The sequence below is a fragment of the Sceloporus occidentalis genome, unplaced genomic scaffold (assembly GCF_023333645.1).
Source record: "Sceloporus occidentalis isolate IW3139 unplaced genomic scaffold, rSceOcc1.0.p SCAF_4, whole genome shotgun sequence".
Classification (NCBI taxonomy): Eukaryota; Metazoa; Chordata; class Lepidosauria; order Squamata; family Phrynosomatidae; genus Sceloporus; species Sceloporus occidentalis.
The window spans coordinates 105,327,984-105,340,172 of NW_028316984.1; the positions used below are offsets into that span (position 1 = coordinate 105,327,984).

The 12,189-nt window shown below is 35.5% G+C and overlaps 1 protein-coding gene across 9 annotated transcripts in view; it reads right to left on the reverse strand.

The window, feature by feature from the left end:
* SBF2 (SET binding factor 2) overlaps nt 1-12,189 on the reverse strand; it is a 341,214-nt gene that overhangs the window by 209,095 nt on the left and 119,930 nt on the right. For all 9 annotated transcript variants that reach the window (XR_016280926.1, XM_089521164.1, XM_089521169.1 and 6 more), the window contains exon 3: nt 9,380-9,517. Coding sequence is in view for 8 of the 9 variants with exons in the window: in XM_089521164.1 (XP_089377290.1) it covers nt 9,380-9,517 (138 nt within the window). In the remaining variant the exon portion in view is untranslated. The remainder of the gene's footprint in view (nt 1-9,379; nt 9,518-12,189) is intronic.

A 12,189-nucleotide genomic window follows, 5' to 3' on the forward strand; every position in this document is an offset into this window, starting at 1 on the left:
CTCAGGACAGCACATAATACTTTAAGGAAAACTGTAGACTATAAGCCACTTCAAAAGGGGGAGAAATAATTTCTATAAATTGGGGAAGGTTTCAGTTAGGAATATAGTCAAATAGATTATAAGTGAACAAAAAGCTATTGTGAGCACCATGTATGTCAAAGCAGTAATGATTTGATTGGTAAGAGATGAAGAAGGGACTGTATTTTAATTAATCACATGCACATAGTTCAAAAGCATCATGTTTCCTTAGCTATAATGTACTTAAAGTATGTGGATAAGCCTTTACTAGGCAAGTTCATATTAAATCAAACACTGTCTTCACATGTCAAAGAAATGCAAGCAAAGATTTTAAATTAATGAGCTACTTATAAAAATATTTAAGATATCTAGGTCATTCAGAGTCTTGGAAAACAAACAGAAGCAAATACAAGATTGAAATAAGATCCTAACAATTTTAGTTTAAGTATTTAAATTCTGGATATCCATTATACAAAACAAATTGTAATTAAGATGCATGTGTTAGGAAACAAAGAGATAATACAGACTCATGTGAATGCTTTGCTGACAAATATTTCATCCCAATGCAGTAGAAAAAATGTTCTAGAACAGTTTGACCTTGTACAGAGAATAAGCAAGCCAAAGCTAACAAACCCCACCTTATCTAAATGTGCAGAAAAACAGACATAAATCAAAAAGATTTTAATCAACTGTAATCAAATTTCGATTAAACACTTCCATACATTGTATTATTTGAGTTTTTAATGATGCCAATAAGCGTATACATGAATTCATCCTAAAGAAAATGTTGTTCTCAAAGCAAATTTAGTGCATAAACAAGGTTTAAAGTTTTCCCTTCCCCACCACCATTCCCTTCTCCTTTTGTGTCACGTGTTTTTAGATTGTAAGCCTGAGAGAAGGGAAATGTCTAATTAAAAATAATAATAATAATAATTGTAAGCCACTCTGGGAGCCTTTAGGGATGAAGGGTGGGGTATAAATACAGTAAACAAACAAACAAACAAACAAAATGGATTATTTCTTTAAAATGGCTTAATAAGATACCAAAGCAATAAAATAAAAATGCAAATAAGTTTCTTAACAGAATTTTTAACAAGCGAAAATAAAGATTATATGAAGCAACCCCCCCAAAAAAGGGTATCCCAAAGGTATCCTAATAATGATTTATTAGCTCAAAATGTTTCAAGCACTGTGGCTCCTTTTCTGTGGCAAATTATTTAATCCATTTAAAGTATAAACAGAAGTGTATACCATGCTATGTCAAGTGTATTTTGCTCCAAACACAAAGTACTATTCTTTCCACCCTTTACATGGCATACATCAGGGTGGGAAATAGCCCAAGAATGTACCACCTCAAACCTGAGTGGTCAGAAGTTCACATATGGTTTTGAAAAGAGTAAATTTTGATGATAAATAGGCCAAGGTGGTGGAGTGCAATCTATTTTAAAAGTTTAACTCTTTGTTCCTTGAGATTTCTAGGAGAAGCCATTCAATCTTTCTCTAGCCATAGAAATGCAGTCTATTGAGTCTGGTGTGGTCAAGAGCCACAAAAATAGATTCAAGTGGATCTGTGCAGCTTCCGGACTGTACTTTGCCCACATCTGCTTTACATGGATTAAACCAATGGAAGAAAAGTCATACAACATTAACTCCACAGCAGTTAAGAGGTATATGCAATGATTATCCCCTACAATCTGAACAATTCATATGACACATATATACATTTTTAATCCAAGTGATCCATAATCCATACAATCAGTCTGAATCAATTACAGTGCACCCATGTTATACACGGTAGTGACATACGCGGCTTTCAGCGTGCCCCATAAGAAGTAATGGGCACGCCATGGGCATGAGCCCCATTACTCCTAATGGGGCTTGAGCAGACGTGAATTTCCTCTTATGTGGGGGATCCGGGATGGATCCTCTGCGTAAGGGGAAAGCCCACTGTGTGTCATAATGCATACAAAAACAGAACAGAGTTTCCCTGCATCTTCAGAACTGACTACAGAAACTGTTAACCCATAAAATCACATGGAACTGTTATTATCATCAAACATACAATTAGTTTAAAATTTGTTTTCATCAGCCTCATCGATTTCTGTTTCCAAACCTTGTTAATTTGTTTTATATGCCACCTTTCTACCAGAGTGGGACCCAAGGAGGCTTACAGAAGAAAACAGTTACAACTTGAGGCAATTAAAATCACATTTAATACAGTATAAAATTATATTACAATATCATAAAATTATTTTTTAAAAATACAAAAGGTTTTAAAAATAAATAAACAAAGCACATACCACAATAAGAAGCCTCCCTGAGAACAATTACATATTTAAAACCTGCTTAAACAGAAAGGTCTTTGCTGTTGACAAAAGGAAAGCAGGGAAAGGGCTGGCTTAACCTCCCATGGAAGGGCATTCTACGGTCTGGGAGTAGCCACAGAAGGCTTTCTTGTGTCCTGACCAAGACAGCCTGTGATGGTGATGGGACTGAGAGAAAGTCCTCTCCTGTAGATCTTAGAACTCTGGCAAGTTTGTATGGGGAGATATGGTCTTCAGACAGACATCATGATGGGCATTTTGTCTGGAGTTCAGTGAGCTGAGCTTCCAACCTGGGGACAGTCTGGTTGACTTTGAACAAATTGCTCTCTATCAAATTGCAGTATTTCAAGGTTCACCTTAGGATTTTGTGGCTAATCGTATATACTCTTTCAACTTCCACTCAAAGCTACACCAATTCTGAAAAGTCCAAACTGAAACAGTTCACCACTTTCACCATACAGAAAATAGCACATAGCTCATGACACTTATCAGAAAGGAAAAACGGTCCACCTCTCACTAAAAATGAAAATGTCTGAAAATTTAAATTTCTGTACTTAAACTAAACAAAACAAAAGGGACAGAATTCAATCAGACAGTTTTAATAGTTGTTCGCAACTCCAGTTGCTAATCTGTAATTTTATATAAGCAGTACAGTAATATGTTTACAAGAATATGCACAAGAAATACTTGAAAATATTCGTATCTGTCAAGAGAAGGACTATCTTGAAATACTGAAATACCCTGTCAAGGAAAAGGTCAAAAACTGCAAGATATTTTACACTTCAGGACTTCCTTAAGAAAACCACATTTTTTGTGCACAGTTCCCCCCACCACCACCACAAAACTCAAGATTTTTGAACAAATAAATTCTGCACTGAAAAGCCCTAAAAATCATCAAAAATAGCACAAAATTTCTGATAATCACAACTAATGGGGTGAAAACTTTTGTAATTCTTTACTCCTGTATGCAAGAATAAAAAAGGGAAGATTTAAATCCCTACAAAGCAGTAAAGAGTTTGACTGCAACTTCAATAATTTTATATTTAGTAAAACTAGCCAGCAGATTAATCCTGGTGAGTGCACACAATGAATAAATATTAGTATGTGTAGAAAAAAAATATTGAGAAAATTTCAAAAATGATGAATGTTGAAAGGATAAATACCTGTTCTAAATAGAATCAGATTTTCCACTACAAATAAGATGTACCAAACACCAGTGCAACATGAGAGATGTGGCCATAATCTTTCATTGACAACTGGCTGGACTACTATAATGTGCTTTACCAAAAGCTTCAACCAAGGACTGGAGGATGGAGGGGTTTTTATTTATTTATTTGTTCCCATTATATGCCATCTTTCCAGGGCCGGCTCATCCATATAGGTGAACTAGGCAGTTGCCTAGGGCAGCAAAATTGAGCAACAGCGGGGCGACTTTTTCTGTATAATTTTTTGCGTAATTAAACAATATTAAACTTTATGATAAACTTTATTACGGTCAAAGACCAGCAGATCAATGGTTTAAAAAATACATAAAAAGTAAAATAAGACACATATAAGAAACTGTTCAAAGTTTAAAAACGGGGAGATAAGAATCTATCCACAAGATTAAAATAATACGTTGCTACTACAGACAATATTAAAGTGAAAACTCATTACAGCAAGTGGCGTAAAAGCAAGCTACCGTATGATGGTTTCTTTATACAATGGTCAAAACATAAATGTGTGCCCCCCTGTGTCCGTGGTATATCATCTGCCTTCCACATGCGCTTTGAATGTAACCTCAAGGTCAACAGCCCCCTCTCCTCTTGCTGCCCACCCGCCTTACCCTTGGTGCCACAACACGGAACGCCAGTCGCCAGTCATCTTGAATTTACTGTTTACAACAAACAAACTAGTCTGTTTTCGTGTTTTGCATTTTTGGTAGTGATCATGCAATAGTGTTTCAGTGTTTGTGTTTGATTTTGAATGTTTGCCTAGGACCTTCTACGCTGTTGTTCCCACCTTATGGAATGGTCTGCCAGATGAGATTCGTCAAATATCCAACTTAGATAGCTTTAATAAAGCGGTCAAGATGGCCTTCCCAGAATACCCCCAGCTACATATGGATTCCCATACTTGCGAGTATTCTGTATTTGTACAATCCTGTCCATGATGAGTTTGCCCACTGCTTTTATGCTATGATATTGTGTGATTTTAATATAAATGTGTTGATTTTAATGTATGAATTTTAATCTTAGAACGGTTTAATTCCTTTCTGTATATATTGGTTGTATATATTTGTATTATTGTTATCTCTGTACATCTGTATTATTTTAATTGTTGGAAGCCGCTTTGATTGTTTCTTACAAATAAGTGGATATAAATAAAAGTTATATTATTTATTATTATTATAGTATGTTTAATACTGTGTTGCATTCTTACAACAAGTTTTAAACTAAGTAAGGAGGAAGTTTTAGTTGTTTAGGCGAGTACTCTATTTATTATTATATTATGTTAGGGGATAGGGAGTGCACAGCCACCCTGTATCCTATGTCTTTTATCATTATGTAATAAGAAATCAGAAAAAGAATTTTGTTCTATAAAAGGCAATAAATTAGGCTACAGAGACAATACAAGCAGAATAAAAAAGTCTTTAACCTGTAAACACCTAATTGGCTTTTTGATTAATTCTCAATACTAGATGAGAGATTGGAACCTATATTTTATGTCATGTTTAGCTTTAACGAACGAAACAGCGGAAATCAAGGGGTGAAAATAATTATGAGGGGTGACGGGGTGCCAAAATATTTCTCGCCTAGAGTGGCCAAATACCTAGAGCCGGCCCTACGCCTTTCTTCCAATGTAGGGCCCAAAGTGGCTCACAAAGCTAAAACAAGATCATCAAAAAATCTGACAATAAAAATTAAACCAAATTAAAAATCATCATATTAAAACCATGATACACCCACAAACCGTATATACGGTACTTGACCATAAGTCAACCTCATGTATAAGTCAAGGGCAGGTTTGGGCACCAAAATTATGGATTTTGATATGATCCGTGGATCCGTCAAGAATAAAATGCAGGAGCATATCAGAAGCACGGGAGAAAGCCTGGAAAAAAACAAGTTCTTTCACCAAATGTCAAGATTTAAAGGAAAATTTTTTGAAAATACAGTTGTCCCTCCATATTTGCTAGGGTTAGGGGAACAAGACCCCCGTGAATATGGAAAAACCGCAAATAACAAAAACTCTGTTTTCACCTGAGAGGACACCTCTCTAGGAATCTCTAGGTCCTCCAGTGCAACTCTGTGGTCAATGCCCAACATACACTGACCATAGAATGGCACTGGAGTAGCTACAAATGGTCTTTCAGTGCAACTTTTAGTTAAAGTTGACCACAGAGTTGCACTGGAGGACTTAGACAGTCCTAGAGAGAACATATTAATGAAATCCGTGAATAATCAAATCCGCAAATATCAAAGCCGCAAATATGGAGGGATGACTGTACCACCAAAATAGGTGGTATTATACCCCGGCAAGAATGAAAAAGATGTTTAAAATAGAAACAAATAGGTGCTGGAACTGCCAAAAAGAAAAAGGAGCGATGATCCACATGTGGCGGAAAAGTGAAAAGATAAAAGGGTTTTGGGATGATATACACAGAATAATACAGCAAATTTATGGTATAAAATAGAAGAAAAGACCAGAATTGTACCTTCAGAATATGACACATTTCATGAAGGCAGAGGATGAGAACAAGCTATGGCGAATTATATTATACATGATACACTGGCTAGGATATTAATAGCAAAATATTGGAAATCAAAGGAGAAGTTACAGGTAGATGAGTGGCTGTTAAAACTTAATGAGATTAGAGAGTTGAACAGACTTTCATGTACTCTAGAGGACAAGAAGAGAGACAAAATAGAAAAGGAATGGATGCAGATAGTGACATATTGGGAGAAAAGATGGGGTGTGGATAAAAACCTGATCTAATATTATGTATAAATATAATAAGCGAATAGATCAGAAGAAGAAATATTTTTCAAGGAAATCAAAGTTATAGGGACTATTAGATAAAATTAGGAGAATATGTATGGACATGCAACCCTTTTTATATAAAAAAGGAAATGTGATAATTCAATGATGGGATTGTATAACTTTATTGCAAGAAACAAATAGAAGTGTGATAGGCAACACAGATAAGTTCTTTTAAAGCAGGGAGTGAAGAAAATAAAGAAGATCAAATGTCTTGTGTGTTACTGAAGTTTGCACTTATGTGACTTGTATTGATGAAGATATTATTGGAAAATTTAATAAAGATATAATAATTATAAAGGTCAGAAGCGGTATTGTGGTGGAGAGAGTAGAGAGGGGGTCAGCGCTTCTTTTAGCTGCTCCTGGGACAGACTAAGCTCTCATCTTTCACGACTCTACTCAAAGAAGGGATGGTTCCTTTTTTGATAAGAGTTCAAGTACAGTTCTTACACCAATGAGTGGATAAGTCAACCCAGCTTTTTTGGGTCAAATTTTTGACTAAAATTTCTACACTTATACATGAGTATATATGTGCTGATGGTGACAAACATCATCAGTTGAGCTATCAGTTTGGCTTCATTATGTTGTCTTGACTTATGGAGGCCTTTGAGTAAGTTTCAAGAATTATATACTTAAAAATCATTTACTTTAAAATGATCTTAAAGTTATCTTAGGAATCATTTTATTATTTATTAATGAAATTAGAGCATTTTTAACTTGTTAAAAGCTCACTGTTATGCACAAGTTTGGAAGGTAAATGCACTGGGCCTTAATCAAACAAAGTCAAAAAGCAATGCTGGAAGACAATAGTTTCAGACATTATAATACATTTGAAAAATACTCACTGAAATATCTTGTCCTGGATTCTCCCTTGAGGGATAGCCAAGAAATGTGTCATAAATAAATTATTTGAAATTTCCAGTTTTGGTGCTTTACTTCAACAACTATTTTTGAACTAATTATAATCGCTCAAATATTAGTAAGAAAAATATTTTAAAGGGAAATTGCCAAGTAGGTTACACCCAAAATTTAACCTAGCTTTTCTATTTTAAGGGACATATTCATATATCTAAATATACATGTGGGGTTTTTAAAAATGCATTTTAAATCCAAAAAAATGATTAAGCAAACAAACCAGATGGAAAGTAAATGCATCCTGTAATTATGCAAGCATGCACAGATGAATAACTTGCAAACCCACACAATGTGTTTTTTCTTTATAAATGCCTCTAGGTTTGAACCAAACACAGTGCTACAAAGGTTTGTACAATATATTGTAATATATTATATTTTATATTATATGTACTGGTTGAACATTTCTTATCCAAAATGCTTGAGACCAGAAGGGTTTTGGATTTCAGTTTTTTTTAGATGTTGGAATATTTGCATATACATAATGCAAATATTGTACTGCATATTGGAGATTGGACCCACGTTGCAGAAATAAAAGCAGTTTGACAGCACTTTAATTTCCATGGCTCAATGCTATGGAATTCTGAGATATGTAGTTTGGTGGGGTACAAGAGCTTGCTGTATATAAAGCGAAATAGCTCACAAAAGTACAAATCTCAGAGGTCAAAAGCACTGAGTCATGACAGTTCAAGTGGTGTCAGACTGTTTTATTTCTGCAGTTTGGGAGCAGCCAATGTTTCATAGAATAGAATCATAGAATCGTAGAGTTGGAAGAGACCACAAGGGCCATCTAGTCCAACCCCCTGCCATGCAGGACCTCTCGATCAAAGCATCCCCTGACAAATGGCAATCCAGCCTCTGTTTAAAGATTTCCAAGGAAGGGGACTCCACTACACTCTGAGGGAGTGTGTTCCACTGTCCAACAACTCTTACTGTCAGGAAGTTCTTCCTAATGTTTAAGTGGAATCTCTTTTCCTGTAGTTTGCATCCATTGTTCTGGGTCCTGTTCTCTGGAGCAGCAGAAAACAAGCTTGCTCCCTCTGTGTATAACTTATAGCATGAAAAGTAATTTTATACACAATATTTTTATTACTTTTGTGCATGAAACAAAGTTTGTGTACACTGAATCATCAGAAAGTAAAGGTGTCACTATCTCAGCCCCCCATGTTGACAATTCTGGATTTTGGACTATTTTAGATTTTCGATTTCTGGATAAGGAATACTCAACCTGTATTAAAAATTAAATTGTCATCTTTCAATATGCAGATATACAGTAGAGGGAGTAGCATTTTTAAAAAATAGATTCAAGAATTTGTAATAACCCAAAAATAAAATAGCATGTTCTGTGACTTTGTATAAATACACATTATGAAAATGAAACATCTTGGCATTTAAACTAAAAAAGAAAAAAGAACTTGTTTCAAGGAAATATAAACACCACCCCCAGCCCCAAATAGAATTACAGTTCAAGTAAAAAACAAAACAAAACAACTAGTAAGTCTTCTAACTGGAGAGAACCAACAAAAGGGTGAAAAATAATTGCACCTTTTTAGTGACTACAGGTATAGAAGAACAGTCAAAATGCTCAGTAAGAGGAGCAAAAGCACTGCAAACCTCTGGTTATAATATGGGCCAGATCTTCCAGGTTGGAGTGCAAAGTGAAGAATTTGAAAGTTGTGTGTGCAAAAGCAATGTAGATTCTAAAAGAAGCAGTATAAACCAGTACATGTGGGCATGGTGTAGTGGTTTGAGCACTGGACTAGGACATGGGAGACCAGGTTCAAATCCCAGCTAGACATTAAACCCACTGGGTGATTGTGGGCAAGTCACACTTTCTTAGCCTCAGAGCATGGCAATGGAAAAATCCCTCTGAAGAAACTTGCCAATAAAACCTTATGGTAAGTCCACCCTAAGGTCACTATAAGTCAAAATGACTTGAAGACATACAACTATAAATAAATCAAATGTATTTGGTTTGAATCCTATACACACATTTGTATAGTCAAGAAATAAAAGTGCTAATGAGTTTAGAAGTGAGTCACCTAGAATGATGAATACTTTTTAAATACTCCACTACTTGCTGACTTCTCCATTAAGACATGTACCTGCAAATTGATTTCTGCTTCATAGAAAGTCAGGCAAGAGCAGTAGTGTCGCTCTGAGTTTATATCTGTCAAAACCACCACAAAGAAGGTAGGCTGCTTCCTCTCTTTTGATAGATGCCATCCTCCAGGCTGACAAAACTATGGAGAGGAAAAAAAAAAAACACACAAGTAAAAATTAACAAACGTGTATGTCAGAGAACAAAAATAATTCAACCTGTAAAAGTTATCATACAATGACTATAGATGACAATATATTAATTTTCCTGTGCAACTACTTAGCAGATCTTGAATTCAAAATCTGATTTTGAAACCACTCCCAAGCTAACACATTAGTTTTGTACTTAAAGTACTGACAGCTATAGTACCAGTAATATCATATGCAGTCACCTAGACAAAAATCAGCTCTGTGACATTCCTGACGACACCCACAATTTGGTTGGTGCTCCTCCCCGTCCCACACCAGAATTCAGCACATCCACAATGGCAAGGGACGTGCCATTCAACTCAACATGGTTGGGGAAAATGTGCCCCATGGGCTGCATGTAACCCCTGAGCTTCATTCTGTGGCCTCCAAAGCCTACCACATCTTCCTACCAAGTCCCTACACCCCAGTGTTTTAGAAATTCTGTCAACACAGTAAACATCTGTTGAATCTGCCACAAAAATGTGGCACTTTAGGTATCATTAGCCCCATTTACCCCCACAACCCCTTCAAAAAAATACTGGAATTACAGTTGGACCTCCTTATACATGGATTTTTTATACACGGATTCAAGCATCCACGGCTTGAAAATATTTTTAAAAAGTATAAATTTCAAGTATCAACCCTTGATTTTTCCATTTTATATAAGGGACACCATTTTTGTATGCCACAGTATTTAATGGGACTTGAGCATACATGGATTTTGTTAATCACGGGGGTTCCTGGAACCAAACCCCAGTGGATAACAAGGGTCCACTGTATGCTAAATTTGGGGTTCTATCCAGACTAGAAATGATGCGACATCACTTCCTGTTACACCAGCAGTAACAGTGCATCCCACAGGGATCACAAGGGGGATCCACTCCACAGTCATTCAACCCTGTTGTATAAATGCATGCATTCTGAGCGCTGATTAATCTCTCCCTCCTACTCTTTCCCCCTGAATCCAAACCCTGTGACAGATTCAGCAATGACTGTATGATACACTACTTTCTAAGTAGTGTGCACTACTTAGAAATTATAGGATGCAAAATAGCAGAAACATGAGTAATTCTACTTTATTTTTGTAATAGAATAGGATCATTCTATTCTGATTCCAATAAATATTTCAATGTCACTGAGAATTTTATCTACCATATATGAATAAATAATGTATCTTATTTTGTACATCAGTGTATCATTGTATCCAAATATTGTTTATCACCATTTCCCATTCTGTTATATATTTGAATGTGCAACTGCACTCAAATTCAGAGATTATTCAGCACAGCGTGCAGACTAATCCAGGTAACATGACACTTGCGTAACATGATCTAATTTGGTCATTCAGAACAAGTCCCAAGAAGTGGTGGTACAGTGTATTTGTAACATTAATTTTGCTAAGCCAATAGAGGTATTTTAATCACTGCTTTAATGAGATTTTTTCTTTTTTTTAAAATAGCCAAAGCTTATTTCCTCAATAAACCCTTAGGAGACCCTCTTGTTCAGCATACATCAAGTATCTCTCTGGATTATCTCATAATCCATAGTTCAAAAAACAACACTAGGAAAAAGCAGAATGAATTGAAACATTGTGATATTTATCTAGGGCCTATTCTAGGCAAAAATCATGCATTTCTTAATTAACATGGGCAGCTGCATAAAGCAACTATGAGAAATACTTAAATATTTAAACATTGGTCTTTTTCCATTTCACTAACAATAAAGAATATTACATATTTATTTATTTCTCCAAGTGACCAGTAACCTTTCACATTCACACAATTATGTAGTAACTGGCCCAGTGTGAATTGGCAATTATTCTTAATTCTGATGACACTTTTCCAGTAGGAATTACAGTGAGGAATATTCTTAATCACCTATTTCATAATTACATTTGTCCATGTGATTCCAGGGATGATCAAAATTAGGGCAGGGAGAATATTGTGCCAACTGGCTTTCAGTTCAGTAGGCAGGTAACACAAAATGATGCATCAACATACTGAAAACTGTTTATAAAGCCGTATATTTACCATCAGATGTAATACAGCACTAAAACAGGCCAATAATCAACAAAATCAAAGCAGGTTTTTTTAAAGCTCAAATTACTACTGATTTGGTATCATAGTTCTGATAACTATATTCCCACATTCCAACTGGACATACTGATCTCACTGACATTAGTTTCTCATAGGTTTCAGTGTGAAAGTGTGAATGCATCTGCAGAACTGTGTATCACAGTGCTGCCACCTACAGCAAACAAACCCAGTAAATCAAGACTTTACCACTGTTACAACTTAGCTCTAACAGAGCAGACTTTGTAGACCCATGTAGCAAATGCATAGAATAATACAACCATAGTGTGAACATAAGTCCACCACAACATATGGATCTACTGGCAGACACAAAATCACAATATATATTAGTGATGGAAATCCTTCTTGATATATCTTCAGAAATCTTTTTTTAAACACCTTTGATAGATTTGATGGTGTGCATAGTATAGAGATTGAAGAAATCTCACTAAACTACTTACTTTTAGTGAGCACAGTCTATTGAGAGTTTGTAAGACATTTCTTGACTCTTTAACTTGCTTCTTTTTCTCAAAGTTTCCAAAACTAGCATAAAA